This window comes from Haliaeetus albicilla, chromosome 16 (assembly GCF_947461875.1).
Source record: "Haliaeetus albicilla chromosome 16, bHalAlb1.1, whole genome shotgun sequence".
NCBI lineage: Eukaryota > Metazoa > Chordata > Aves > Accipitriformes > Accipitridae > Haliaeetus > Haliaeetus albicilla.
The window spans coordinates 33,509,953-33,537,616 of NC_091498.1; the positions used below are offsets into that span (position 1 = coordinate 33,509,953).

At 48.1% G+C, this 27,664-nt stretch overlaps 1 protein-coding gene across 2 annotated transcripts; it reads left to right on the forward strand.

Moving 5' to 3' along the window:
• Positions 1-4,457: 4,457 nt before the first annotated feature.
• Positions 4,458-27,460, forward strand: ZFP91 (ZFP91 zinc finger protein, atypical E3 ubiquitin ligase). 2 transcript variants are annotated; one of them, XM_069804502.1, is made up of 11 exons: positions 4,458-4,856; positions 5,678-5,703; positions 17,474-17,689; positions 17,940-17,976; positions 18,469-18,558; positions 18,914-19,036; positions 21,358-21,408; positions 21,927-22,005; positions 22,356-22,470; positions 22,992-23,091; positions 23,472-27,460. In XM_069804502.1, exons 1-11 carry the CDS (start codon positions 4,513-4,515, stop codon positions 23,980-23,982), a joined length of 1,692 nt encoding a protein of 563 aa, XP_069660603.1. In that variant the 5' UTR covers positions 4,458-4,512; the 3' UTR covers positions 23,983-27,460. The 2 variants fall into 2 exon arrangements, with proteins under 2 accessions (XP_069660603.1, XP_069660604.1); XM_069804503.1 differs by having other exon boundaries at positions 4,459-4,856; positions 18,472-18,558.
• The last annotated feature ends 204 nt before the right edge of the window (positions 27,461-27,664 follow it).

A 27,664-nucleotide genomic window follows, 5' to 3' on the forward strand; every position in this document is an offset into this window, starting at 1 on the left:
ATGGCTTGGCTTTTTAGCAGAGAAATCTTTTGGCGCTGCTGAGAGCAGCCAGTGGACGTTGGAACAGCTCCAAGGGACTGGTTAGTAATCTGGAGTGGGGGGATGAAGTGGAGGCTGCTGCAGCAGAGAGAGGTAAAGAACTGGCATATTCATTGCACCAGCAGACAGGGAAATGGCAGGAGATGGCAGTGCAATGATGCCCACAATCAAAACATGCCCCAGATCTGAGGTGTAGACATCTGGGATGACATAGCAGGGGACCTCTTTTGTTATCTGCTCACAGTAGAGACATCCAGCAGGGCACCATCTCAGGAAAAGCCATGTGGGACACTGAACTGTGAATCCATGATATGTTTCAGGACAAGCAATACTGAGAGCTACGCAACAAAGGACAAGATGAGGTACTGCTCGTATCACTCCCTTATGGCTACTCTGAGGCAGGATCGTTGCGTCAGATGCTTCCCCTTCTGCAAATAACAGAACCTTCCTGTCTGCGGATGGTTTTGGGTTATTTTTAGACTTCTCAGTGATTTACTCTCCCCCACCAGTAATAATGTGAGCCCTAGTGTAAACAACTATCTGGAGCTGTAACTTCATATTATAAAATTTGCCATTATAAAACACATGCCCAACAGATGCAAATGGCTAAGCTGTGTCCTGATCTGAGCTGTATTTCCATGCAATGATTTAGCCAACCTATTTTAACCACAACTAAGCGACACCATGCCTTGCCTACAAAGGAGGAATCAATCGTGACAGCGACTTGAGAATAACTTCCCACATCGAGATGCTCTAGTTTGAAATAAAATTGATTTTATTTAAGAATAAATGCAAAGTCATTTCACTGCAGAGAGTATGGGTTAACTGCAGCAGAACAGTTAGTTTGGAAAGTGATGTCCATCAGTTTTCCAGCTAGACAAGTCTTTGGGGAGAGAAAGAATATTTTCAGCCACTTATAATACAAACAGCAGTAGCAGACATTACTTAAATTCTTGCTGAGATTTCTTTCCTGAGAAGAGAGAGAAAATTTTCAATTGGAAGAAAACTAACAGATTGACATTGGACTGACAAAAAGCAAGAGCCAGCCAAACTGTCTCTGTGCTGAAAATGAGCCTCAAACTACCCAGGTAACGAACTCCAGAAGTGGTTTGTACACTGCCTTTAAAAAACGCCACTGCTGAAAAAGCATGCTGTCACAGCTTCTGCAGGAGGCTGAATTGGCAGCCCCTTGCCTTGGTCTGGAAGGGACAGAAGGAATCCTGTGCAAGTATGTCAAACTTTTCTGGTTCTTTAAATTTCACATTAGGATGTACTCTTCCTCTCCACAGCCCGGTGTCTTCACCAAGAGGAATCAGACCATATGCAGTCCTCCACAATAAGATGGTTTATTACAGCACTCTTAGGAATTGAGGAATGGAGATTTGGGGACACTCTTGTTTTCTAGTCATACATAAGAAAGCTTAGGACTTGAAACTCAAAAGCGGGAGGAAAAAAAAGGGAAACTGAGTCATCTCACTGATGGGTATCAGTTTACCAGTGAAATGTCTCCGGCTCTTTGAATTCCCTTTTATTTTTGCTGTTTGTAGAGAGGAGATGAAGAGCACCTCATTCTGCTACTGTAGTGGGCACCCTTACCAGGAGGGCACTGAGCACCCTTGAAACAAACAGTGGACGTGAAAGCCAGCTTATGTAGAGGAGATTTCTTCTTCCCAACCCTGCTGCTGGGGGGGCTGAGGGGCAGTACACCGACCTCAGGAAGCACAGCATAGCCTGCCTTTCTTTGGCTCTTTGTAAAGTAGCTTCCACCTGTTCCCCAATAAATTCTCCCCTGTGTAGGGTAAGTTCTTGAGTTTTGTTTGGACCTCCTCGTGGAAGCCAGAGGCTTGCAGCCAAGCAGACCACCATCCATCCACACCCCAAGGCAGCAGCTCTTGCCACTGTATCCCCTGCATTAAAGGCTGCTTGCACCTGATGCCTGGCCGGGTCCGTGCCCTCAGGAACGATGGCCTGGAAGGCCTGATGCTAGTCCTGTGGAAAATGTTTTGCTAGTGCAGAAACTTTCTTCCAGAGCTCAGCTTGCCCTCTGGCCATGTAGACTTGATAGTCCATGACACGAAGGGCTGCAGCTGCCAACTGGTAAACCCTCTGCCCAGATGAATCTAGGTGTCACAGTTCTAGGTTTTGGGGTGCAGTACCATACTCCCAGTCTGCATTCTCCCTTATCATTGCTGCCCTAACTAACATGCTCTCCTGTGCAGGTTGAGAGACAAAACCGACTGCATCCTCAGGGAGCATGTATTTTCTCTCAGCTTCCTTTGACACAGGAGGAACAGGGTGGGGCGTCTGCCATACTTTCTTTAGCAGCTTGTCCCATAGGCTGCAAGGGCATGGCAACTCTATTGCAGGAGGGCTTTTGATCCAGATACCTATCAATGAGACACCCTGTTGACTCCTGGAATGGAATTAAATTAATTCCAACCAGTTGGGCCAATCTTTTCAAGAACTGGGGGAAAAGATGGATTTTTCTGAACGTGGAAGTATTACCCTCTTGTTCTTCTGTTCTAAAATGGTAGGTAAGATCAGCCAAATCATCCTCTCCAGACGAATCACAGCAACAACCTTTGTCCCTGAAAGCAACACCTGGCTTCCAGCTGGCTGAGTCACAACCCACTGTTGGCATCATGGGTTGAGGAGGGGACAGTCTTTCACAGGGACATGATAGCAGCTGTTCTGCGACTGTTGGCAGAGGGGGCATTCGACTTGCAGTAACTGCTTCATCCAGTGAAAGATACAGCTCTCAAGATGTGGAGGACATCCTCGGTTCCAAAAGCATTCTGGCTGCACTGGACCTCACCAAAGCATCTGGAGGTGGCTCTCTGGGTCTTGAGGCAGCCTCAGCGATTAGGAGGATGGATCTGCTCAGGTCTGATTGTAATACCCAGTCACTAAGATTCCCCCAGATTGCAGTTCCAGTCCAGACACCGGGTAGAGAGGATGGAGTGGAGACTGGAACACAAAACTGCTTAAAGGTGGTGGCTTTGGTGTCCATGAGCCTGAAGCTTTTGGGTTCTGTTTGGTTCTCACATTACAGTGCTGCTTCTGCAGGGAGCATGTGTTGTCAGGTACCATGAAAGTTCTGCTTTGGGGAGGTAACTCAGTTTCTGGAGATGACAACAGCGTGTCCTTCAGCAGAGCCGCTCTCCCATGCTCTGCTGGAAGGCACAGCGGGATCGCCAGCTGTAGTGCTGGGAAGGAGCACTGGCCACTGGCAGGGGAGGTGAGCTCATGCCAGCGCTGAGTGGACCTCCCCTTCGCTGCCCCGCAGCTCACCCGCTCAGGGTGCAGGTTGGTGCCACCGCTGGGCCGGGCCCACAGCAGGGCCCGGAGATGCGGGCAGCACAGGGGTCCATGCCGGCACAGGCCCTTCGGCCCTGCGGGTCGTGGCCCTGCTCCCAGGCAGAGGGCGCAATGGTCGCGCTCGTCTGGCACTAAGATCCTGCGGCCGCGGGGGGGGCAGCGGTTAGGCCCTTGGGCAGGCCGGCCCCCCGCCATCGCCCCGGCGGAACTCGCAGCTCCCAGCGTGCCCCGCGGCCGCTTCCGGCCAGGCCGCGCCCGTCCCGCCGCCTGCGGGAACTACATCTCCCGGCAGGAAACGCGCATGCGCGGAGCCGGACGGAAGCGGGCGGGGCTACCGCCGCAGACCACGCCCCCTTTGCGCCGGCCGCCATTTTGTCACCGACTTTCACCCGCCGCCCGACGGGGCGTTGTTTTTTTTTTTTTTTTTTTCTTAAAGGAGAAGCGACAGCCAAAAGCAGGCCCCGCCGCCAGGCCTCGCCGGAACCGCGAGAGGCGCCGCAGCCCCGCGGCAGGGAGCGAGCCGCGCGGGGCGGGGGGCGAGCGGCTTCCCCTGCTAGGCCTCGCCCGCAGGGCGAGGGGACCCGGGGGCAGCCGGAGGGGCGCAGGCAGCGGCGGCGGTAGGGAGCCCGGCAGTGCCGAGGGCCGGGCGGCGGCCGCGCGGCGGACGGGCGAGCCGGGCGGCGAGCCGGCGGAGCGGCAGCCGAAGGGGCCGCGCTCGGGTGGGCGCCGCGGCGGGGCCGGCCGGGGCGGGGGGGTGGGGGGGGGGGGAGCGGGAGAGCGAGCGCGGCGGCCCCAGCGGCGCCTGCGCAGTGTGGCGCACGCCCGGGGCGCGCGGGGAGCGGGCCCGCTGGTTGGCCGCGCGGCAGCGGGGGGACGGGCCCCGCCGCAGCCGGGCCGGCCATTGGCCGGGCGGCGCGCGAGCGGCGGAGAAAGGCGGGAGGGCAGCGGGAGGCGGGGCTGGGGGTGGGGCCATCCCTCGCCTCCCGCCCGCGGATTGGCGGGCGCGGGGAGGAGGTGGGTCGCCCCGCGGCCCCGCGTGAAGGTGGGCGGCGGGCGCTGATTGGGTGTGGCTGAGGCGGGCGGGGGAAGGTTTGGCGGGCGGGCGGGAGGGAGGAGCGCGCAGCAGCCGCCGCCGCCCCGCCGCTCGCCGCCCCGATGCCGGCAGGCACCGAGCAGCCGGGGGGCGCCGAGGAGCAGCCGCCCGCTCAGGGCCCGCCGGCGGCGGCGGCAGAGAGGCCGCCGTCCTCGGGCCGCCGCCGTCCGCCGCTGCCCGCCGCCGAGCAGGGGGAGGAGTCCGGCGGCAGCCGGGTGCTGAGGGGCGGCCGGGAGCGGGGCCGGGCCGCGGCCGCCTCGGCCGCGGGGGGAGCCGCTGCCGCTGCCTCTCGCCGCCGCAAGGCCGAGTATCCCCGGCGCCGGCGGAGCAGCCCCGGGGCCCGGCCCGCCGCCGAGCAGCCCGCCGCCGAGACGCCGCCCGCGGCCAAGAAGGCCCCCCGGGCCGGGTGAGTGCCCTGCGGCACCGGGCTTGACCCCCGCCGTCTGTGGGGTCGGGGGCCGGGAATGGGGGGGGCTGGCCCCGGTCGGGGGGGGAGGGGGGGCGGCTCTCTTCCCCCGTCCCGCTCGAGTGGCGCCTAGGCCCCGAGGCCCGCCTCCAGCCGCGGGACGCCCCGCGCCTCCGACTCTTTGTTCCGGGCCGAGCCGGGGCCGGCCCCACTGGTCCCTTCCCAGGAAAGGCCGTGTCCCGAGTGCTGCCTGCCCTCGGCCGCCCTGCCTATTGTAGCAGGCGTGCCTTCGGTTGTAAGCAAAACCGTAAGTGCCTCCTGTGTGAGCCGCCTGCTGCGCAGCGTCCTCGGGGATAGCTGCCGCCTTCCTCGGTGCTCCTCGGTGCCCAGCTTGTGTTGGTGCCCTGTGCCGAAAGTCTCCGTGAAGGAGGTGGCGGAATTTATTTTCCCATGAGGAGACGATTATATCTTACTGCTGCTTTATTTCTGGAGTAGGAAACTAGCCACGTGCACATGTGCACTTGGAGCATTTGGTAATGTAGCTGATCTGCCTTGTTCCAAGGACAGAGTCCCTCTGATTTAGATGTCACAATTAAGGGCAAGACTGGGCTTTTGCTGATGTATTATTATAGTTCACCTAAGCTTTCTCTGGATGAAATAATCTGTGTTGGTATAAGGGGTTGAAACCAGCGATTTGAGAACAAGCCAGTGGGTCTGTCCACAGTTGGGAATTGGGGCTCATTCTCCACATCATTCAGTTTCTTGTTCTGCTGCCACGCCATAGAAGCTGTCTCTTATGCTCGCCTTTTGTATTTTTTCAGGTGGACGGATAAAGCAGCTGGTAAAGGTAAGAGCTAAATTACTTACTCCTACTGTTGTATTCCATCCAGAAAGTTAGGGCTTTCCCACAAAGGTAGCCAAATGTCTGTTGGATCTTCCTTTTAAAGAATATTTTGTTGCTTGATGACATGCAGTTTCTTTCCACAGTCTCTCTCATGATTGTGGAACTGTGATAAGCTGCTGCTGATGTTCGCACGTGCCCAGTGTACAAAAACTTATTCTTCCAAATAACCACTAGGGTATTACTTTGCTATCAGAAGTTGAGAGCACGCTGCACTGCAGTTTGACAGCTCTTGTTACATGGTGGTCCCGAGTAGCTGGCAAAACCTGGGCTTGCGTCATGCCAATGGGTGGCATGAACCTTTGCGTGGAAATTGGCACTGAGAAGTGATGTCTGCTTCTAATCCAAAGGAAATCCGCCTTGGTGATTTTTTTTGTTTGTTTCTTGTTTGGTTTTTAGTCTTTAAAAACTGTCATAAATACAGGTGTAGGTCCTCAAGAGACATGTGAAAGATCTGTGGAAATAAGAGAAGTCAAATATTTACACTTGTACTTTTCTAGCTTTAGTGGATGGTTAATTTTTTATGCTTACATCTTCAGGGATGAAAGAGAAAAGTTTTGAAGGCGAGAGAGTAGCTTAATGGGTCTAATCAAGAAAGCCCCAAATGTGGGGAGCTGCAGCCAGGAGCAGAACTTTTGTTCTTCCAGTGCGAACTATGTGAGCTCTGTGCATCTGTTTAACAGCTTCTTGTACAAAAAAAAAAAAATTGTTAGAGGGCTTTGCTCCTTACCCAGTGATGACTTCTGAAACAGTTCCAAGTAAAAGGCTTTGTGTAGTGTTGGTTTTGATCTGGCACTAGAGAATTGTCACAGAATGAAATAGTGAGGAAAGACGGTCATACACCTGTGCAAATGAATTCACCTTTCTGCTGGAGCAGAAAGTTCAGTTCTTGTTTGCAGGCATTTGTGTCTTGAAGGCTGCCTTTAGTCTTGTAATTCTATAGCTCTTTAACTATATTCCTACAAGTCTATAGCTTTATTCCATTTGGGTGTTGAAATCCGTCACAGTTCTAGCTGGCAAGGTGTGTTTTTTCAGACCAAAGCAGAATTAACCGATGTGTGTTTACCACAGACCCCACTTGTGTCCATTTACCCCTTACTGCGTAAAGGGTGGGCAGGGTATTGTAAGAGCTTCAGCCTTTTAGGTCATGGCAAAATTGCTGAAATGTGTAAAAAGGTGTGGCATTGTCACTTAATATGCATATAGTGTTAACATCACATTTTAATAGTGATTCACAGTATTTTGGGTACCCTTAAGCAGAAATGTTTATGTATGGTCCCATTTTTACCCCAGTTTCTTGGGACGTGCTTGGAAATGGCAAATGCCAGTCTGAAATTTCCCAAGTTTGGTGGCTCTTGCACTCTAGCCATTTAACTTTGGGCTCTGAGAGGTTCAGCTGTCCTTGAATGTGAAAGTGGAAAGAGTATTTACTAAATTTCTTGGACTCTTTTTTTATGATTACACTTGCAGCCAAAATAGGTGGTGTGAATGTTTGCATGGCAATTGGCATTGAGAAATGATGACTACTTCTAGTCCAAAGGAAATCTGCCTTGGTGATTTTTTTGTTTGTTTGTTTTTTAGTCTTTAAAAATGCAGAAGTGAGAAAGCTGCACTTCTGTGTCCCAGCTGCACACTGGATGAAGTCCTTGCTGCATGCTTGTGCTTATTGGGGAAGACATGGAAACAGACTGAATAAAGTGTCTTCCTCAGACAGACAGATCATACAGTATGCAGGAGAGAAACTTCTCTCCCAGTCCCCCCTTTTTGGCCTTTAGCATAAAATGTTTCAAGAGGCCTAATCAGGTGTAAGCAAACTGTAGCTTTCCCTGCACAGCACGGTTTTTGTTAGCTAGGAGTCCTCTGTAATTCTGAAAAGTAAAATACCATTTGTTGTTCCACCCCTGGATGGAGCTGGGTTGAGGAAGAAATCCAGTAAAACTGCAGAGTGGTTCTGGTGAAGGCTTTGAATGTAGTGCTAGCATTTACTGGTGTGAGTTCTGGCACGGAATTTAATTCTGCGTGGTGATTTGCGTTCTGCTGTTACCTTTTACTATAAAATATTAAATCCAGATTAGAATATTATTGCGTGAGCTCAGCCATAACTGTTAGCCTCTGTATACTGGGCAAATGGCCTATGGAAGTGAGGTATACCTGGTGACACATCCTGTGTATCTATTGGACAAATGAAAAACTTGCTGCACCGAAGTTTGTTTAGCAAGTTTTGTTGCCTTATGTTTGGGATTATATTTTGAAGTAAAACCACCAGTGTTGCTGTTGGTAAGGAAGGCTTAGGGATGATGGGTGTGATCACAGCTAAATTTGTGCTATCGATTATAACCAAGATGCTATAACAGTGGAAGTGTCTTGCCAAGTTTTACGTTCTTCTGTGTAGTGCCATGGGATAAGAGGGCTTTTCTGCTTGTCGACTTGGGAGCACAGGCACAAAGGTCTGACTGTGCAGGTCTGATGGGAAGATTACAGGAAGGTTAAAGTCGAAGGTGCGTATTGTGTCAGAATTAGTACGCGATTGTTACCACACTAGTCTGCACGAAGGCACTTGCAAAGTCAGCCATACCAATTGTATTTCCCGTCTTGTCTGCTTAGTCATGCAATTGCAATATTACCCTAATGTGTTTCTGTAGAAATATTAGTTATGTAAGTAGAATATTTAGTCTCAGCTTATAAATGAATTCATGTAGCTAGTCAGACTGTGTAGTGTAATTCACATTTGACTTCCTGTGATGCTGTATAGTCTTGTGGAAATAATTTTCATTTTAGTTAGGCCTGAATAATTTTAATTATTGGAATATAGATTTAATGAATGCACTTCATGTCCTTCCAGTACTGGATTGAAAATTCAGTGCTTACTGTGACTCTTAAAGTCATGTTAGCAGTCAAACAAAACCTGCTTCTCCAATTTAATTTTACACCCAAACCAGTTTCTGACTCTACCCACCTTTTTGTAAGATTTTGCCTCTGCTGTTTAGTAACCACTTTTAGGAGTTTGAATGAAATCTTTCAATCAATTACAGTTGAAAAAAACAGGCTGTGTAGCTATTCTGGAGGGAGTGTCAGAGTAGTGGCTGAATATAAAAATGCCAGGTTTGTGCTTAGTGGTAGAGCCCCCCTGCCTTACTGTGTTCCCAAAACATATGTGTTTTTTCTTCGAAGTTTTAGAGCTGCAGGTTGCAAGAAGATTACTTCTCCTGCAGCAAGAAGAAAGAGGGTGGGGTTGTAAGCATTTGTACAAACGTAATATACCATGAATGAACACTCAGATTACTGAATCTCCGTGTCTAATGTTGCTCTGTTCGTGTCACACAGCTGAAACGTACTTGATGTGGACCCTTGTTTATGCAAGTTATTTTTCTTGCCTGTGTTCATCTTGCAACTTTACATTGGTATTGATGCTTTTTTGCAGTGATAAGAACAAGATCCAGTGTATTTCTTTTAAGTGAATGTAGGTACACAGCTGTGTGGTATTGCTATTAAAAGGTGGAAAGAAGAGTTTGTTGGAGAGGTAAAACAGGGCCACATGAAGCCTTTATTTACTTAAAGCTGTGCTCAAAAGAGATGTAGTGCCATGTGCAGGGAGAGTAACCTCCTTGGAAGTCCGTTCTCAAATCAAAGGTTTTTTGCACAGTGTGGGCTAAAGGATCACGCCAGCAGTATTTACAGGCTTCTTCAGCACATGGTTATAGAAACTGTGTGTTAGAAAAGGAGTTGTGTGTGGAATTCTTTTTGTTAGATATTCACACATGTGGATAACTATCTTGGTGATTTGTTCCGTGACAGATTTCCCTCCCTGCTGAGGCTTTCCATATGAGGCTACTGTAATGTATTTTGTGGGTGACTGGTATAGCAGCCGTTCTCCCACCACAGTGGCTTTCAAGCTGTGATTTGAAGGCTCAAGGGAGAGGGGAGGTCAGCGAGCCATTTCTTCAAGGTCTGTGAAAGGAAATAAGTGGGAAATACAAACTTACTCTGTAGCAGTCCACTTTTAACTGCTAGAAAAACTGTAAGGTTCCACAGATTAAAAAAAGATGGAAAACTTTAAGAGTCTAGTTGTACCAAATGGTTTTGTAGCATAGATAATTTGCATTATACCGCATTATTTGTATTCTTAAAGCTTCATGCTGCTTTGTTAATGACTGCTTTCCCTTAAGACTTTGCTGGTGTTTTGAGGGAGAATTGTCATTGCTTAAAATCAAACCTTATAAAAATGTGCTGAATTTAAATAACTCAGATTGCCCAAACCTACTTTGGCTCCTATGAGGATTTTCTTGTGTCCCATACGTACAATTTCACAGCTCTTCGGCGGGGTGGGGAGCCATTTGGATAGAGGTTTACACTAGGATTTTTTTCCCGAGTTTCGTATTTGTCTGTGCCACTATAAAAATTATATGTTCAGTGCTTTATCTTTTGTATGGTTACTATGTTAAATCTAAGTCACAGTCTGAGAGGTATATATTTTGTGGTGCATTTATTTTTGTAATAGTTGTTCTGTAGCTTAGTAATTCATAGTTTATTTTCCTTTCACTTAATTGGATGTGGGAGTTTTCTGAAACTGCCTACTTCACAGGGTTAGGAAGATTCTTTCAAATGCTTTATAAATCAATGTTTAGAAAATTTCTTGTTAGTAATCAACAAAATGTTAATTTGCAACAGTCGAAAGTTTTATTTTTCTATACATCAAGGATTGATAAAGCGGCATGGGTATTTGTTACTGTTGAGATCTCAAAAAAAAAAAAAAAGAGAGAGAGGGGAATCTATTATTTTGCAACAAGCTTGCCTCTGAGCTGCAGGCTGAAAGGGGGTTGGTAAATAAAAGCTTGAACATCTGAACAAGTGTGGCTGGTAAAAGTAGATGTGGAGTACCAAACAATCCCCAGTTCTGAGAGTAATTGAGTGGATTTTCGAGCTGCCAGTATAGCAGGACTGGTGCATAGCAATGCACCAGCTGTAAAAGGCTGGTTTATGCCAAGTCTGCAAGCTGTGCTGTAAGCAGCAGAAGCAAGAACCTCTGCTCCAGAGGACTTCCATTCTTCATCCCCAGTGAAGCCTGAGGACAACAGTATCTCCCAGCAGTGCTGCCAACTTTGCAAAATGGCACCTGCGCTAGTGTTAACTTCGGTGCACCCTTCCTGCAGGGAGCAGTAATCCGGGTCTCCATTCCCTGGCTACCTACTTATCTTTCCCAAAATATAGAGCAACATAGCCACTGCATCCACAAGCTATTAGGGGAACAGGGGTAGAAGGAGAGCGGCAGACAGGCACAGCATGATCATGCAAGTCCTGTGATGAAGGAACTACTACGTCTTCTTCAGGAAGTAAATGCAGTTGGTTTGGACTTTACCTTTCTGCTCTTTGCAATGAGTAATTGATATGTGCTTGGAACTTTGTTTTCCTTCAGTGCTTGGAAAGAAGGTCAGGGAGGTGTCAGCTGTGGGATATGTGTATTTACTGCTCTGGCCCTTGTAGGCTTGCTGTCAGTTACCCAGACACGCTCTTAACGCTTGCTGCATCCAGTGATGTAAAAAAGAAGCAGTAAGCATCCTGTTCTTGGAACAGTTTCCTACAAATAAAATGCTGTGGGGCTGGGGAGCAGTGCTGCTGTAGATGAAACAAGAAAGCAAGCATGAGAAAGCGTGAGTGCCAGTCTCCGTGGCTTCCTGTGAGTATCCTGCCTACAAAGTGGATTTATGATAGAGGGAGGAATTGAGACTCATAAGGGTGAGTTTATCTCCTGGTCTGAGAGGCAGTGGACAAACTTTGGTATTTATCCCTTTTGTTTCAGTTTGTGGCAACACTGGTATATGTAGAAAAATATGATATTGGTTCTGAGATAGAGATGCTTTCATTCGTTTGGTAACCCTGCGTGCAGCGCTCCAGGGGCAGAATTAGAGTATGAATGAGAATACATTTCTGCTGCACAGCTGAAATGGGAAACTGTGCTGACTACCATGCTGAGTAAAGATGGAGCATTACTCGGGTAAGCTCTCTTAAGAAGCAGAGCAGTGCCCAGAGTCTTGTCTTTTGATTGTCTTTGAACAACAACTTTGTAGCTAGTTTCCTCCCAGGTTTCCTTTTCTTGTCCGTTCTCCCAGTGACTGGTGTTTTCTTCACAAAATTTTAAGATTAAAGGACGTTTGATGCGTCTTGTGTGTACCATCACTCAAATCTGTACATGTTTTCTGCCCTGGACACTGTTAAGTTTAAAGGCTGTTGGGAAGAATCAGCAGAATGGTGAAAGTACCTCAGAACGAAAGCGGTTTATCATTAAGTGACTGACTTAAAGGGAGAGTTCAAGGTAGGAAGAACCCCAGGAGCCAAAAGGTCAAAAGGATTGGTAGGACTTCAGAAAGTGGATTTTCCCCATCTCTCTTGAGTGACTTCCTGAAAGATGCAGGCATCCACACAGTTCCCGAAACTGACTTCTGCAGAGGCTACAGGTTGAGGTGGGTAATAACTAATATAAGTATTGGAGAGTTGCAGGGGAGTGCAAGCATGGGGACATTTCTTGGCAGACTCGTTTTGCCAAGTTGTAGCTTCTGTTGCCTCCTCCCCATGAAATGTGATTCAGGCAAAAGACAGCAGCACTGGGTCTTAATCTGAGGTCGCATGTGCCAACTGGCCGGCAGACTCTGCCAAAAGCAAGGCACGTAATTTGTTTTGCAGGAGCTGATCTGAAAAGCAAATGCTCGGTGCTTCTTTTCGCTTTGTACTGGGGGTGCCTCAGTACCTATTGTGTCTCATGTATTCTTTTGTCCTCTGGGAGTCTGAGTTCTTATGACTTGGTGTCCATCACCACTGTTGACGCTTGCAACTAAGTAACAAGATGCTGGCCTATAATCCATTTTCTGTGCATCTTATGGGAGGACAGGAACCTTCCAGAGAAATTGCAGTTAGCCAGAGCTAGTAGTGTTGACAAGTTTATACAGTTTTAAATGCAGAATTGACTACAGCCTTTTAATTTAAATTTTTCCTGTATTTCAGTCTCAAGAGATTCAAGCAGAGCCTGATGATCTGTAGTAGGAATGTTTATTCCCTCTATCTTGTTTCTCTTGCTTCTTTGTGCTATTAGCCAAATCCTGCTAACTGAGGAGTGTGGCTTTCTGTATAGAGACATTGGTGAGAGGAGAGGGGTAATGCTGTGTTCTTCCACAGGGCCTGGATTTAACCAGGCTAAGTGTGGTACCCAAGACAGGGCTGAAAATAACCGTAAGGTCCCTGTGTAGTCAATTGAGAGGTAGGCATCTCCTAACTCCTTCCGCTGGTGATGAGAGACAAGGACAGCAATGTTCCTAACCTAAATGCAGATGTGAGTCCTATTACTTCATGCCTAACATCACAAGTTTGGGGAGGAATCCTCAAACACAATTAAAATTGCAACATCTCCAGTGACAGGCTTGTGATTACCTCTAATGCCAGGTCAGATGTGTTAGACAAGAAAGCATTAGGGGGAGGAAGTGCTTTTTTTTTCCTCTCTAAGCCAGTTGCTGTCTCTGTATCTAGTGTTTGTTCTGGTTTGGTTTGGGGTTGGGTTTTTGGGGTTTTTTTGGTGGTGGTTGTTTTTTTTCTTTTGTTCTTGTTTTGCTTTTTGAGAGGCAGGCTGGATTCATCAGAAAACTGTTTTTGTGAAGGAGAAAGGAAATTTAGGTCTGGGAAAGAGACATAAAATTTATTAGAAATCTAGTACTTTTGCAATTTTAGACTTCAGGCAAAGCCTTGGTGAGTGCTGATTCCAGCTGCTACTGCAGCTGAATACTCTGCAGATACAAGTTTCCTGGTGCAGCTCTGACCCTTACGCATGGACCTGTGTCCCCTGTTGGGAGGGTCTAGAATTACAAGGATTTTCAACTAATAGCTTGTTCTGGTTTCAGCTGGGATAGAGTTAATTTTCTTTCTAGTAGCTGGTATAGTGCTATGTTTTGGGTTCTGTATGAGAAGAATGTTGATAACACACTGATGTTTTCAGTTGTTGCTAAGTAATATTTAGTCTAAAGTCAAGGATTTTTCAGCTTCTCATGCCCAGCCAGCAGGAAGGCTGGAGGGGCACAAGAAGTTGGGAGGGGACACAGGCAGGGCAGCTGACCAAAACTGGTCAATGGGGTATTCCATACCATGTGATGCCATGCCCAGTATATAAACTGGGGTGAGCTGGCCTAGGGAGGATTGCTGCTCGGGAACTAACTGGGCATCTGTCAGTGAGTGGTGAGCAATTGCATTGTGCATCACTTGTATATTCCAATCCTTTTATTATTACTATTGTAATTTTATTAGTGTTATTATTATTAGTTTCTTCTTTTCTGTTCTATTAAACCGTTCTTACCTCAACTCACGAGTTTTACTTTTTTTTTCTGATTCTCTCCCCCATCCCACTAGGTGGGGGGGAAGTGAGTGAGCAGCTGTTTGGTACTTAGTTGCTGGCTGGGGTTAAACCACGACATAGCTCTATATTGCTTTACGAGTTCTACTGCAAAGTAAATACTTTATTTCACCTACCTATGGGGTTTTTTGGAGATACGTAGGTATTCACAGCATGTAAAAATGCAGTGAATATGTTCGACAAGCTTGCTGAAATAAAAGGAAGGAGTAAAAAGGAGAAATCGTGGGGAAAGACTTATTAAACACCTTCACTTGAGAGAAATGAAGCAAAATTGCTAGGTGAGTGGTGTACTTTGTAGAAATGTATTCTGAGGGAGGTCTGTTTCAAATCCATAAGTCTAATCTTTAAAATACTAGCTTGCGGTAAGAAATCAGCTGAATGACTCATCTTCCAAAGGAATAAACCTCTTCAAGAGCAGCTGTGTGCTAATGCTGGTAACATGGTAGCATTTGAGGGGAAAATTCCTAGAGAATGGTTTCAAGTGTCTTTGGATTCAGTTTAGCACTCAAAAAAACTGAAGATGTTCACAATTAGGATTAAGAACGTAAAGCAGTCATAGTTCAACCTAAGATCTGCTAAACCCGGAGGCCAAAAAGAAGGTGTAGTTCATGCTCTGTTATGAAGTGGGCTTTATACATGCAAGATGTTAGACTTGGTTGCTGTTTTACAACAAAACTGTGATGCCTCACATCCTGTATTCCAGTCAGATTTTTTCAGTCAAATGTTGATTATTCCCACCCTGTTAATCAAGGATTGGGGAATGAGTCACACAAAGCAAACTACGTGCTAGAAGTAAAAGGATCATTTGGTTCAAAAGGCTTGATGCAAAATTAGAGATTTCAGGTTGGGAGGGACCTCAGGATATCTCTGGTCTCACCTGCTGCTTAGCACAGGTACAATACAGTGTTCACATCATGTTGATCAGGGCCTTTTTCCAGTCAGGTCTGGACAAGCTCAGGAATTGGGTTCATGGGGTTCAACAAGGCCAAGTGCGAGGTGCTGCACCTGGGTTGGGACAACTCCTGGTGTCAATATAGGCTTGGGGACGTGAAGGGATTGAGAGCAGCCCTGCCGAGAAGGACTTGGGGGTACTGGTGGATGAAAAGCTGGATGTGAGCTGCCAATGTGTGCTTGCAGCCCAGAGAGCCAACTGTATCCTGGCCCGCACCAAAAGAAGCGTGGCCAACAGGTTGAGGGAAGTAATTCTGCCCCTCTGCTCTGGTGAGACCCCACCTGCAGTACTGCATCCAGCTCTGGGGTCCTCAGCACATGGACCTGCTGGAGCAGGTCCAGAGGAGGGACACAGAAATGGTCAGAGGGCTGGAACACCTCTCCTGTGAGGAAAGGCTGAGAGAGTTGGGGTTGTTCAGCCTGGAGAAGAGAAGGCTCCAGGAAGACCTTATTGCAGCCTTTCAGTACTTAAAGGGGGCTCGGAAGGAAGATGGGGACAGACTTTTTAGTAGGGCCTGTAGCGATAGGACAAGGGGTAATGGTTTTAAACTAAAAGAGAGTAGATTCAAACTAGATATAAGGAAGAAATTTAAATTTATTACAATGAGGGTGGTGAAACTCTGGAATGGGTTGCCCAGAGAGACTATAGATGCCCTGTCCCTGGAAATGTTCAAGGTCAGGTTGGACGGGGCTCTGAGCAACCTGATCTAGTTGAAGGTGTCCCTGCTCGTTGCAAGGGGATTGGACTAGATGACCCTTTAAAGTCCCTTCCAACCCAGACCGTTCTATGTTTCTGTGGAGGCTACGCAGCCTTGCTGGGCCCCTCTTCCAGTGCTTGACTGTCCTCTTGGGGGAGAAAAATGCTTTTCCTGTATCCAGTCAGATCTCTCTGTTTCAGCTGATGACCACTGCCCCTCATCTGCCTGCTGTGCACCTTAGCAGGGAGGTTTGGGCTGCTTGATAACCTGCCTGTACATTGTAAGGCTGCTGTTGTGTCCCCGCAGGGTTTTCTGTTCTCTGGGCTGAACAAGCACATTTCTCTCAGCTGCTTCTTACAGGTTGTGTGTTTCAGCCCCCAACCATCTTGGTGATCCCCTCTGGACTTGCTCAAACATGTTGACAGCCTTTTTGTGGTGGGAGTCCAAAACTGGAGGGGGAATCCAAATGTGGTCTAGCGAGTGCTGAGTAAAGGCGATTAACAGTGTCCCTCTGTTTCCTGACTGTGCCCCTGTGAATGGCACCCAGGATGCTGTGGACCTCCCTTGCTGCCAGGGCACGCTCCTGGCTCTTGATGTGCAGTTTGCTCTTCACTGGGGCTCCTGGCATAGCAGAGCTGCTCCCCAGCCAGCCCTTAGAGGACTGTCCACTGACTTTGCCAGCAGATGCTTGATAAACTCCCAGGCATCTCAGTGATACTGCTGGCTGGTGCTTAGGCAGCAGAAACCCACCTGAAACTAGACAGCAGTGTAAATGTATTTGGGTGAAAAGGAGTGGGTCAGAGCTTAGCCTAGAACACAGGCCCTGTGAAGTGCTGCAGGTGGCTTTGTGTACTAAAGCAGTGGCAAACCTGGAGTACTGAGCATAGCCAGCTACTTGGAATTAATTTCTTCAGCACATAATTTGTGAAATTTCAGAAATCATTTGAGTTCATTAAGGCCCAGTGTCACAGTAAGCACCAAAAAGTGAGATCAAGTGAACTGCACTTGGGAATTTTAGTTTTTAAGGGATGAACTTGCTCACATAAACATTTAAGCCAGTTCTGTTATCTTGCCAAAACATACCTGGAGATCAGCCATCAGCCAAAAAGAAACCACCTGTAGAAGCTATAAATGAGTGCAAAGACCTCAGGCTAACAGTGCTTGTGATGTTTTTTGCTCTAGTGTAAGACCAGAAACATCCAGCTCAGATTCCTCAGGGTTATTACCAGGTGTACAATTCTGATTAAATATGTGTTTGGGGGATTCTCCAAACATGACTTTTAATATGGTCCAATTTTCAAGCTAGTCTTTCATAAAGCAGTTGCTGAGGTTTATGAGTGTCTATCTTGCAGTGCTTAGGGGAGATCAGAGCCAGCAAATAATCACAAGCCTGTATCAGAGGGAAATGTAAGCTGTTTTTAAATATTTGTGTCTTTACTTAGAGGCAGTGGGAAATGTGATGAGAGTTTTAAATGAAGGCTTGCTGAAGTAAGGCCCTGGGGTGTGTCCTGCCTGGCTTGGCAGAGCTACACTCCAAATCTGTGAGAGGTAGTGGTTTCCCTGTCAGAGTAGACAGGAGCATTTATGCTATTCAACATCGTGCAACAGAGGAGTGTGAATTTAGTGATGGGACTTATGCATTTTATTATTATTAAGGAGATTGCAATGGGTGTTTCAGATCCCAAAGAAGAGAAGGAAGAGGAGGAAGTGTCCAGTGTCCTCAGCCATGGCTCTCCTGTCAGCACAGCCAGGCCTAGCAGAAGCTGGCGCAGCAGCAGGTCAGCCACTGCGGCCCGCCAGCGTGACACTGAGAATTCGCGTGCCTCCAGATCCAAGACTGGTTCCCTGCAGCTCGTCTGCAAGTCAGAGCCAAACACAGACCAGCTTGAATATGGTACGTGGGAAGCCCTGGCATGAAAGTGCCTGGAGATAGTCAGGTCTTGGGAACCTCTGAAGGGAGCTGGATGTGGGCGTAACTTTGTGAGCTGTATGCAGACTGGCTGGTACAGGCGTGGTGCTTCTTGGTCATGAGTACCTTCTGCCACCAGCACTCCTGGCACTGAATGTCGACGGAAGTATCTTGAGACAGATGAGCTCACTGCAGCGAACACAGATTGAAACCTAATGGTGACTTTTCCTTTCAGAGGTCACAGAAGAGCATCAGTCTCCAGCTGGAATCAGGTAGGAAACTCTGTATTTTGTGGTATTTCTTCCTATATAGTGTCTCAAGAAGGGAAAATAAGAGCCTGGGTTTTTTCAAAAGAAGTGCTTCTGTGAAAGGATCTATGGGACGGATAGTAGCTCTGTTTTCATTCAGTCCTGGACCTTTGCGTTTTCAGTCTGGATTGCAGATGGACTGCAGGTGTCAGGAGATATTGTGGAGAAATGGACAGTAAGATTTGATCTGGGCATTTCACCTGGTAGCTTTATTCCTTCAGGAGCAGATGCTGTGGTTAGGCGGGTTCACAAGAGGAAACTGCTCTGCCTAGCCTATCTGTTTTGGCTGTCATCATGCTCCTTAGTCAGTGCAAGCTGTTAGCTTTCCCCAGTCATGCTGGATGAGAAAGTGCTGTGTAATGGTGTCTTTCCCATCCTAGGGGATGATGCATGAATATTCTTGCAGTAGTGCTTGAACTGTTGCTGCTGAAGTCCTCTGTTCTCCTTTTCTCCCAGCAGTGATGATGAGGAGATGCTCATCAGTGAGGAAGAAGTTCCCTTCAAAGATGATCCAAGAGATGAAACCTACAAGCCCCATCTAGAGAAGTATATTGGATTACTTACTGTGGTTTCAGACCCCCCAAAATTGTGACATCTTAGTTGAATGAGCTTAATATGACCCAAAGAACCTGTGCTAGTTGCTAAGGTGGAATGACTCCCATTGGACACAGTGTTTTCTAAATATTGCCTACAGCTATTGGGACTGTTCTTCTCTGACAGACTAAAGCCTTTAGAGCCCTCCTGGCTGCCAGGTTCTTCCTTAATCTTTGTTCATACTTCTGCTTAGAAGTGGAACTTGATAAATAGACCTGAACTTCAATCCAGTTTTTGCTTAAACCTTTGTAAAAAGCAGACAATGGGAAGAGTATCGGAGTAATATGTTGTATTTTTATCTTTGTAGGGAAGCACCAAAGCAAAGGAGAAAAGCTAGCAAGGGGAAGGAGGAAAAAGAGAAACAGAAAGAGATTAAAGTAGAAGTGAAAGAAGAGAGTGAATTTCAGGAAGATGAAGAACCACCGAGGAAGTAAGTAAAACTCTGCAGTTATACGTAGCAGTGTGTGTTGTATATTTTGCATTCTTGCTAGTCTACAACAGTGTTTTGTTATTGTTGGCTTCCCCCCTCCTCCTCTGGGCCTGAAAGATAATAGGGCAGAACCTTTTGTTCTGATAGAAGTCCTGCTTCCTAGTATCTTGTGCACATTCAGCAAGCAGAAATAAAAGAGTTGGTATTTTCATTTAAAGTTGAGGGGTTTTTCTCCATGCTGTGGTTTAGTCAGCCTACCTGGATATGGTCATACAGCATGAAATACTTCAGAGTATTCTTGAAATTGGTTTCTGTTGTGATGTCTGAAGTAGATTAGACTGTATTGGAAAGATAGTCTGAGAAGGCAACATTTCTTCTGTTGTGTGCCTAGAGGCAGACACGGTAGTACTTTTTATGTGTTGTGTGGTAAGTGACGACTTTGTACATTTGGGACTAACATAGGAAAGCTCAGGAAAAACAGCTGTGTTCTCCCTCGTTTTGGAGAAATAAAAAACCAAACTTTTGCTACCTAGTCAGCCACTAACGCTTTGAGTGGAGACTCGAAACCTTTGTGTATGCTGTCACTGGAACTCAACACTGAAGCTTTCCTTCTGGCAACTGAGGTAGATTGAATTTATGTGCCTGTGTCAAAGCCATTCTTTGGGATAATGTGAGGTAAAAAAAAAAAAGCAGGTTTTGCACTTTAGCTCCTCTTTGAGCAATTAGAACAAATGGGGCTCCCTCTGCTGGTCTGCAGCGTGGGGCTCTGCACACCTTTGTTTTAATTTCTCTTGCTGTTTCTAAGCTGCTGCAGAGCTCATTTATACTGGAGAGGAGTAAGGATGCTGATGTTTTGAGAACTTCTGGTTTTTTTCTGCTCGAGGTAGCATTCTGAGGCTTGTGGTTGTGTTATTTAGATCAGACCCTACTTTTGTGCATAATAAAACCTGTGCCTTTTCTGAAGGCTTGGCTTGAATGCTGAGTGCCTGTTAAGCATGTTAACTGGTGTGGTCTTGTTAACAATAAAGGTGTCTCAGTACAGTCTAGAAAAGACTTCCATCAATCTACTGTGAGTATCTCTCTGCAGTAATATGATCAAGCAGGCACGATGTTCTGGGCAGAGCTATTGCTTGGAAGGGTGCATTTTACATGTAAGCATAGGTCTGCTCTGATGGAGCATAGATTTTTGTCTTGACCAGTGTATAATCTGCTATAGTTAATTCAGGGGACTGTAAAATAGCTGCTAGATCATTAATCCTGTTCTTTCTAGTCGTGCAGATTGATGTTTTTCACGTAGTATGAAACATTACCCAAGAGAGTAGAGGAAATAGGGTGCACCATCAATTCTGGACTGTGTTGGCAAAATTACATGTTTATAAAAAATGCATTAGGAAATGGGAGGGGTTGTGAGAGCAAACCACATGAAGCATTTATTTCTCAAGAATGTTGCCTCCCTCTCAATCTGCTTCCAACTTGTACTTGATTGATTTTTCTAGAGCTTGCAGTTAATGACGCAATAGCTTGCTAACTGTCTGCAGCAGAAACTTCCAAGAGCAGAATCTTGTGTGCTGACGTGCGGCCTGGAAAGGGATGAATTTAATTATAAGGTCGTGAGTTGTTTGGACAGTTACAGGTTTAAAAGCAAAAATATGAAGCATGCGATTGCCTGGTTGAGGGCTTTCTGAAATAGCCCTTCCTCACTCCATTATGGCAGAAGAGTTGGTAATTTCTAACCGCAGCCTGCTGGGCTGTGGCTATCTGATACCTGTTTACTGGTATCTGCATAGCTGTGAATGGTGGGCTGAGACACATTTGAGCCAGGCAGGCTTAAAAATGTGTTGTATGCTAGACCTAGCAGGTAGTCATGCAGCTGCAGCCTGACTATGTTGGCAGAGGCAGGGTGATTTGAGGCCTACCACATGCCACCAAATGTCATGCAGAAAAAAGTGTCAGCCAGGTATCGGAAACAGGGGGACCACAGCTCCACAGGGAGCAGTCTTCTGTGTGATGTGGCAGTTCTGCAAAATGCAGGGACAATTTGCATGGAGGCCTGGCTACTTAACTTCTTTAGGGAACCTGCCCATCTATTACAAGAGTGTTTCCTTATAAACTCTTCAGGTGTTTTGACGCAGAGCAGGTGGCTGACTTGCCAGAGCAGCTGACTTATCGGGTGCAGTGTTACTTTTCAGCTTAAAAGTGTGGAAGAGTTCTGTAGTATTTCTTACAGCATGCTCCTGCTTTGTAGCATACACTTCAAAAACTCTGCCCACTACCAATGTAAAGAAGCTTCTTTCAATTCTGTTTCTGTAACCCTGTCACAGGAGGGGAAGGAGGAGAAAGGATGACAAGAGCCCAAGGCTGCCCAAGAGAAGGTAAGTGATCCCCCCTACTTAGTTCCGTTCTGAAGACTTGCTTCCCTTGTGTCCTACACAGAGATGTTGATTGTCTCAAAGTCGTCTCTATTGCACAGTATAGAAATCTGCCTTAAAGGGGTGGGGGGGTGGGGGGGGGAAGGAAATAGCAGCATGCCTTGTCTTCCCTCCTTTCCTTCCCCTTTCTTCCTGTAGATACGGGTTTGATTTCTTCCAACTGAACCAGCCCCCTCCCCACTTCTGAGTTGATCCCTAGCCTGGCATTGCCCAGTGATAAGGTTCTGGGAACTCTGTGTCTCCTGGGGTTTTCTCAGCTCTGGGGAGAGCCCTTAAGTAGTGCTAGGAGTGGAGGGAACTCTTGGACAGAGTCTCTATCAGCATAGCCCAAACAGGAATATTGGAGTAGTAATCCTTTGCTCTCACATCACTGAGCTGCACTCGCACTCATTCATCTTGCTGCTGCCCTGGCTTCAGATGCATCAGCTAACCATTCTGCCATTTACTTACTGACTTCTTAGGAAGAAGCCTCCAATACAGTATGTCCGCTGCGAGATGGAAGGCTGTGGCACAGTCTTGGCTCACCCGCGTTACCTGCAGGTTGGTTGAGATTTTTCACTTCCTGAATGGCATGTGTGAGGGCAGGGAAAAGCCATTTAGAACAGGCAGCTAGTCCTCCACTGGCATGGAAGCACTCCTTCCTAATGTTGTCTTTTTGATAGACTTAATCTATTGTGGCCACGTGGGTCTCTGTATCTGTCCTGTTCCTAGATGTCCACATTTGTTTGGCTTTCTTCTCTCGATGGAGATGAAAGTCTTTGTGTTCGTGGTATCTTGTCACAGATTGCAGTCTGGTGGCCTGCTGAGGGCCCATCTGAGATTGATGTGTCTCAGCTGTTCTCTCAGCCATGTAAAGAAAGAGTCTACAACCTTTCACTCTTCCTTTATAGCATCACATAAAGTACCAGCACTTGCTGAAGAAAAAATATGTGTGTCCTCATCCCTCCTGTGGTCGGCTCTTCCGACTTCAGAAGCAGCTCCTGCGGCATGCCAAACACCACACAGGTACAGACAGGGAGGTGGGAAATAGATACAAACTCCTCCTCAGGTCAGTGAACAGAAAGGGGAAAAAAAAAAAAGGAAAAGCCTCTAGGACTTTTGGGGAGAGTAAAGCCAAGGCAGGTGGCATAGATTTGCAGCAGCAGCAGGGTATTGTTTCCTTCTGGATTACCATCTTTTAAGGAAATGAAAGAAATAGGCTATGGAGTTTTTAATTCACCCCCTGGCAAGTGTCACTCAAGGGTTCTGTAGAGGGATAAACCCAGCAAAGTTTTATCCTAATTTGCCAGTCCTTCAGTATTGGTCAGAATGGATAATTAGCTCTTAGGAGAGTCTTAATCATGCCTTAACTCTCCAGATCAGCTGCTGTGGTGTATTGTGGGACACCTCCTCCTTTGGTATGCCTGCTGGCCTCCCAGCACTTCTAGTTCTACTGCTTCTTGGGTAGCTTTACCTGCAACATGTGAGAGCTGGGATAGGGAGCGGGTCTGCCAGAGAGTAATGCTCCAACTGGTGTTGCTTTTTAGATCAAAGGGATTACATCTGTGAGTACTGTGCCCGGGCGTTTAAGAGTTCTCATAACTTGGCTGTGCACCGAATGATCCATACAGGCGAGAAGCCCTTGCAGTGAGTACCTCTGCCTGTCTTGTTCTCCTGCTTTGAGGGACCCTTGGATACACCCATTCTTGGACTGCACCAAGAGCAGGGGCAGCTCTGAAGTCAGGGCTGGAACCTGTTCCTGGTGTCCCAGCTCTCTTTAAACACACACCTGTAGGAGTGTTTGAGCTGCCACCTGTCTTGCCTGTCTCACTGCTTTGAGGCAGCGTCTCAGTAAAGATCTGAGGAACATAAACCCTCTGCAAATAAAACTGGAAGAGCTGGAGCTATGGTGACATCCCATTTTAGTGAGCCCCTGCTGTTTTCCTGGGCTGCCTCTTTGGTACTGCTGTCCCCACAAGTGTGTGGGGATGTCCCTTGGTTGTGACCTTCTTCTCCTCCCCTCCCAGGTGTGAGATCTGTGGATTCACTTGCCGGCAGAAGGCTTCCCTCAACTGGCACATGAAGAAGCATGATGCAGACTCCTTCTACCAGTTCTCCTGCAACATTTGCGGCAAGAAATTTGAGAAGAAGGACAGCGTCGTGGCCCACAAAGCCAAGAGCCACCCTGAAGTGCTTATTGCTGAAGCACTGGCTGCCAATGCGGGTGCCCTCATCACCAGCACCGACATCCTGGGCACTAATCCCGAGGCCATTGCGCCGCCCACCGATGGCCAGGGCCTCCCCCTTCTTCCCGACCCGCTGGGAAGCACTGCCCCAGCGGATTGCCTGCTGCTGAACCCTGACGGAATGCCGAAGACCTACTGTGGTGGAGCAGAGCGCGTGAGCCTGGTGGCTGATGGCAAGCTCTTTGTGGGGAGTGGCAGCAGTACAAACCCGGAGGGGCTGGTCATGAACACAGAGATCCTGGGAGCCACTACGGAGGTGCTCATCGAAGATTCAGACTCCGCTGGACCCTAGTGGGCGGGGAGCACTTGGGTGCTGGGACAGTTTGGGCTCTGTATTTAAGAGGAGGAGGAAAAAAAAAGAGCTTACTGAAAGAGAGAAAAGTTAAACAAAACTTACAATACTAGTAAATAACCGAAGGGTCTGCTCCCCTCCAGCGTGGATCACAGCACATCCTCTTTCTCCCAACCACTTCTCTCTCTCCCACTGCTCCTTTGTAGAAAGGGGCACATGGTGCCATTACCAGAGCAAGTTGGATTGAGCGATGGATTTCCCCAAGGGAGGGGGGACTGCTGAAACCCTTCGCTCTACCCCAAAGCAGATGCCTTTCTGGCTCCTTGATGTGGCCCCGCTTGCAAAACTAGAAAGCATTTGATGTGCTCTGGACAAGTTTCTTAGGACTCCCTCTCGCCCCTGGTCCCAACTTCTATGCATTGCTGCACTCTGGTCCTTGCAGTCTCATTCTTCCTCACGGGGCTGGGAGTTTGGCTTGGCACTTTAGGCCCCCTCAGCAGGGTGAGCTGTGAAACAGTGCATATCCCTCTCCCCACGGTGCTCCTCTGCTCCAGCTCTGACAGGAAGTTGAGGGAACGCCCTGGCTCATAGATCATGTTTGCTTGGAGAGGCCCGGGGGCTACGGGAGCCCTGCGTGGGAGAGGCAAGGAGGAGCATCCCAGTTTGACGACAGTAATTTGCACTTTGAACATGCTTCGTTTTTGTGTTGTGGTAACAAGATTCCTTATTTATTGATTAAAAAAGGGTCGGTATTTTTTAGTTATGTTCTTAGGGGGTTGGGGTGGAAGGGGTTCAGGCTATTTCCCAGTAGACCTCTTCACACTAACGAGCTGCAAGGGAGCACATCGTGCTATTGTAACAGCAGATGGGAGAGCTGAGGTGAAGGCAGCGTTCTGGAGTCAGATGTCTTTTGCAGCTTTTCCAGAGTAGAGGGAGAGCCCCTGGAGAAGAGCCTGTTTGCAGTGGGAGTGTCTGCAGCAGCGTTTTAGCAGGAGGATGAGGTGAGTGATGGAGCAGCTGGCTGTTGTCTCCCTCCCTCCAAGGTTGGGGTGAGCTCCTTGCATTAAATACTCTTTTTGCCTCCCCCTTGCTCCCTAGCCTTTCAGGGAAGAACATCATTAGCCAGAAATTTGTTCTCGTGACGTAGGACAGTTGTGAGCTGCTTGCTGCTGGGGGATGTTGTGCTCCTCATCCAATTCTGCCTCTCCTTTCCAGGTCTAGAAAAAAATGCAGAAGTAGGGACTGGATATGGTTGTCTTGGGCTTGTTTATTCAAGGCAATAGACTGATGTGGGACTAAGGGGGTGTCAGCTTTTCTCCCTGCCCCCATTTTGGGGGGAGGGTGTTGTGCAGCTGTGTTTTCAAAGCTTCTCTCTTCTGTGCAAACACCCCTGCTTTCCATGAAATGTGGCGGTTCAAGTGTTGCCTGCCGGTGTAGTTAGGACAGCTCTGAGCCCTTGGAAAAGTTGACACAGGATATGATGTGTCTGCTACAGAAACTTGGATCTTTTTGCTCTTATCTGAAACTGTGTGGAGGTTCAGTGGCCTTGAATTCTTAGTGGTTTTGGAAGAGGTAAAGAATAACCTGGACTTTTTGTTTGGTTGGTTGTTTTTTCAGTTGGGTTTATGTGGCTGGGAGCAGAGCTAAAGTATCTTGTCCGAGCACAAGATCAGGGTCTGTAGCACACAGCAGCTAGGCAAAATCGGGCTACTTGGGTTCTGGAGAATGGCAATAAAACATGGAATTTAATTGGAAACTTTTTACAGGAAACTGACTCTGAACACCCACTGTGTCCCTCGTGCAGCCTGGAAATCCAGCTGTGGCCAAAGCCTGACAGCTTTTATTGGGCCACTTGTCCTGATTTGCCCCCTCCCTTCCACCCCTTACAGTGATATCTTTGTCAGAGCAAGTTGAAACACTTCTGGTGTTGGGACGGTTTGTGGCTGAACAGTTTGCAACCCTGGTGTCTTATGCCCTGGGTGTGGGCATCTCATGTTCTTGCAGCAGCATGGCTCCCATGCCTGCAGGAGATGCGTCAGGCCACGAGCCTTTCCTGGAGATAAGGATGAGAGCCCAGCGTACCTGAATGCGGGTCTCACGGAACAGTGCATGTCAGGTCCATGGTGGTACGGCATTAAACTAAACCAGTTTCTTCAGTTGGGATGATCCAATTTCTTGCTTGGATCAAACTATTGTGATTTCCAGCAGGAAGCTTTCGGGTGGCCAGCTGGTCCCCTTCCCTTGCAAACTAAAGAGAAGCAGCACAATGAGATGTGTTCAAACCCAACTCCGATGGCTTCACCCCCCAGCACTGTGGGTCTTCTGTCTGGGGAGACTTGGGGCTGGCTGAGCCATGTTGTTTGGTGGCATGTCTCCTGGCCTGGATCCTGGCCACGGGTAGCTGATGTGTCATGTGGTGCAGGTCAGCCATGTCATCCCCACGCTTGCTGCAGACCATCCTGCTGGTGCTGCTTTTTGTGCCCTGCCCTGTGCCCCGTGGGAGGTGCAGAGCAGGCAGAGCCTTGCACAGAACACTAAACGGAGAGCTCGGGGTTTTGTTTTCTGAGGGATGGTACTAAAATGCTTTTGGGTCAAGGGCTTGCTCACCTCTGGTGATGCAATGCTTGGCACCTGGCTGGGAGGCAAGGGAGGCTGCCTGGTCCTGTGTCTCCCCCAACTGCCCCAAGTGGGGCAAAGAGTTAGCCATCGGCCTCGTTTCTGGGACGCAGAATCAAGCAGCTCATTTGCTTCCTGACCTGGACACCTCTGATCCCTGCCACTCCCTGCCTTGTCCTTCCATGCACACCTCTTGTAGCTCTCCTTTTTCTTTTTCTGGTCTCGGCCAGTTGCCTGTCTGTTCTCTAACCACAGCCTGCTAACCCTGATGCAGGAGAGACTGGTGTAGCACCTCCCTTCCCACTCCCCTTTGAAACCTGAAAACTGACACAGCCCTTCTGCAGCTCCTCCTCACCTCTATGTCTCTCCTTCACTCGCATGCAGTTTGCTTCAATAAATTATTGTAGTAGTTTGCAATAAACTTTTTTTGTATTTTTTTTCCCCTGTATTTATTTTTTTTTTTTTTTTTGTCCTCCTGGGGAGGGAACGGAGGGGACACGGGGCCCTTTGCCTGCTCTCAACGCCCCAGAGAGCTTGTGGGTGCTGTGCCTGGTGTGGGCAGTGGCATGGAGGCAGGGGCCCTGGGGTGCACAGGGTTTGGGCCGGGGGCTGTGCCAGCTGGAGCTGGGGGGCTCCCGCAGCTCAGCAGTGCTTTCTGCAGTAGCCACCAGGTGGCAACGACACTGTTGGGTTGGCCGCTGGCCCTGGGAGGTTGGGCTGGGGGGCTGGGGCAGTTTCCCAGCTAAGCTGGGGCAAGGCTCAGTGTACTGTGATACTGAAGGGAAACTGCTTTTCAACTCCTGTTTCTTCTCTTAATCTGGGTAATACATAACCAAAATAAACGTACTGAGGAAAAACCAAACCAACCAAAAGGGCTGTTTTTGTCTTGGTGCATGCAGCTCACCTGTGGTGGGTGGCCAGTGTTGCCCTGGGGTGGCTGGGACCTCCTCCCCTGTCTGCAGCCCCCCTTTGGGGCAGGACTCCTGGGAAAGGGGAGTTAGGCCTGGGGCACCCAGTCCCATGCAGTCATGGGGGGAATAAGAGGGCTGGAGGCAGCCAGGACAGG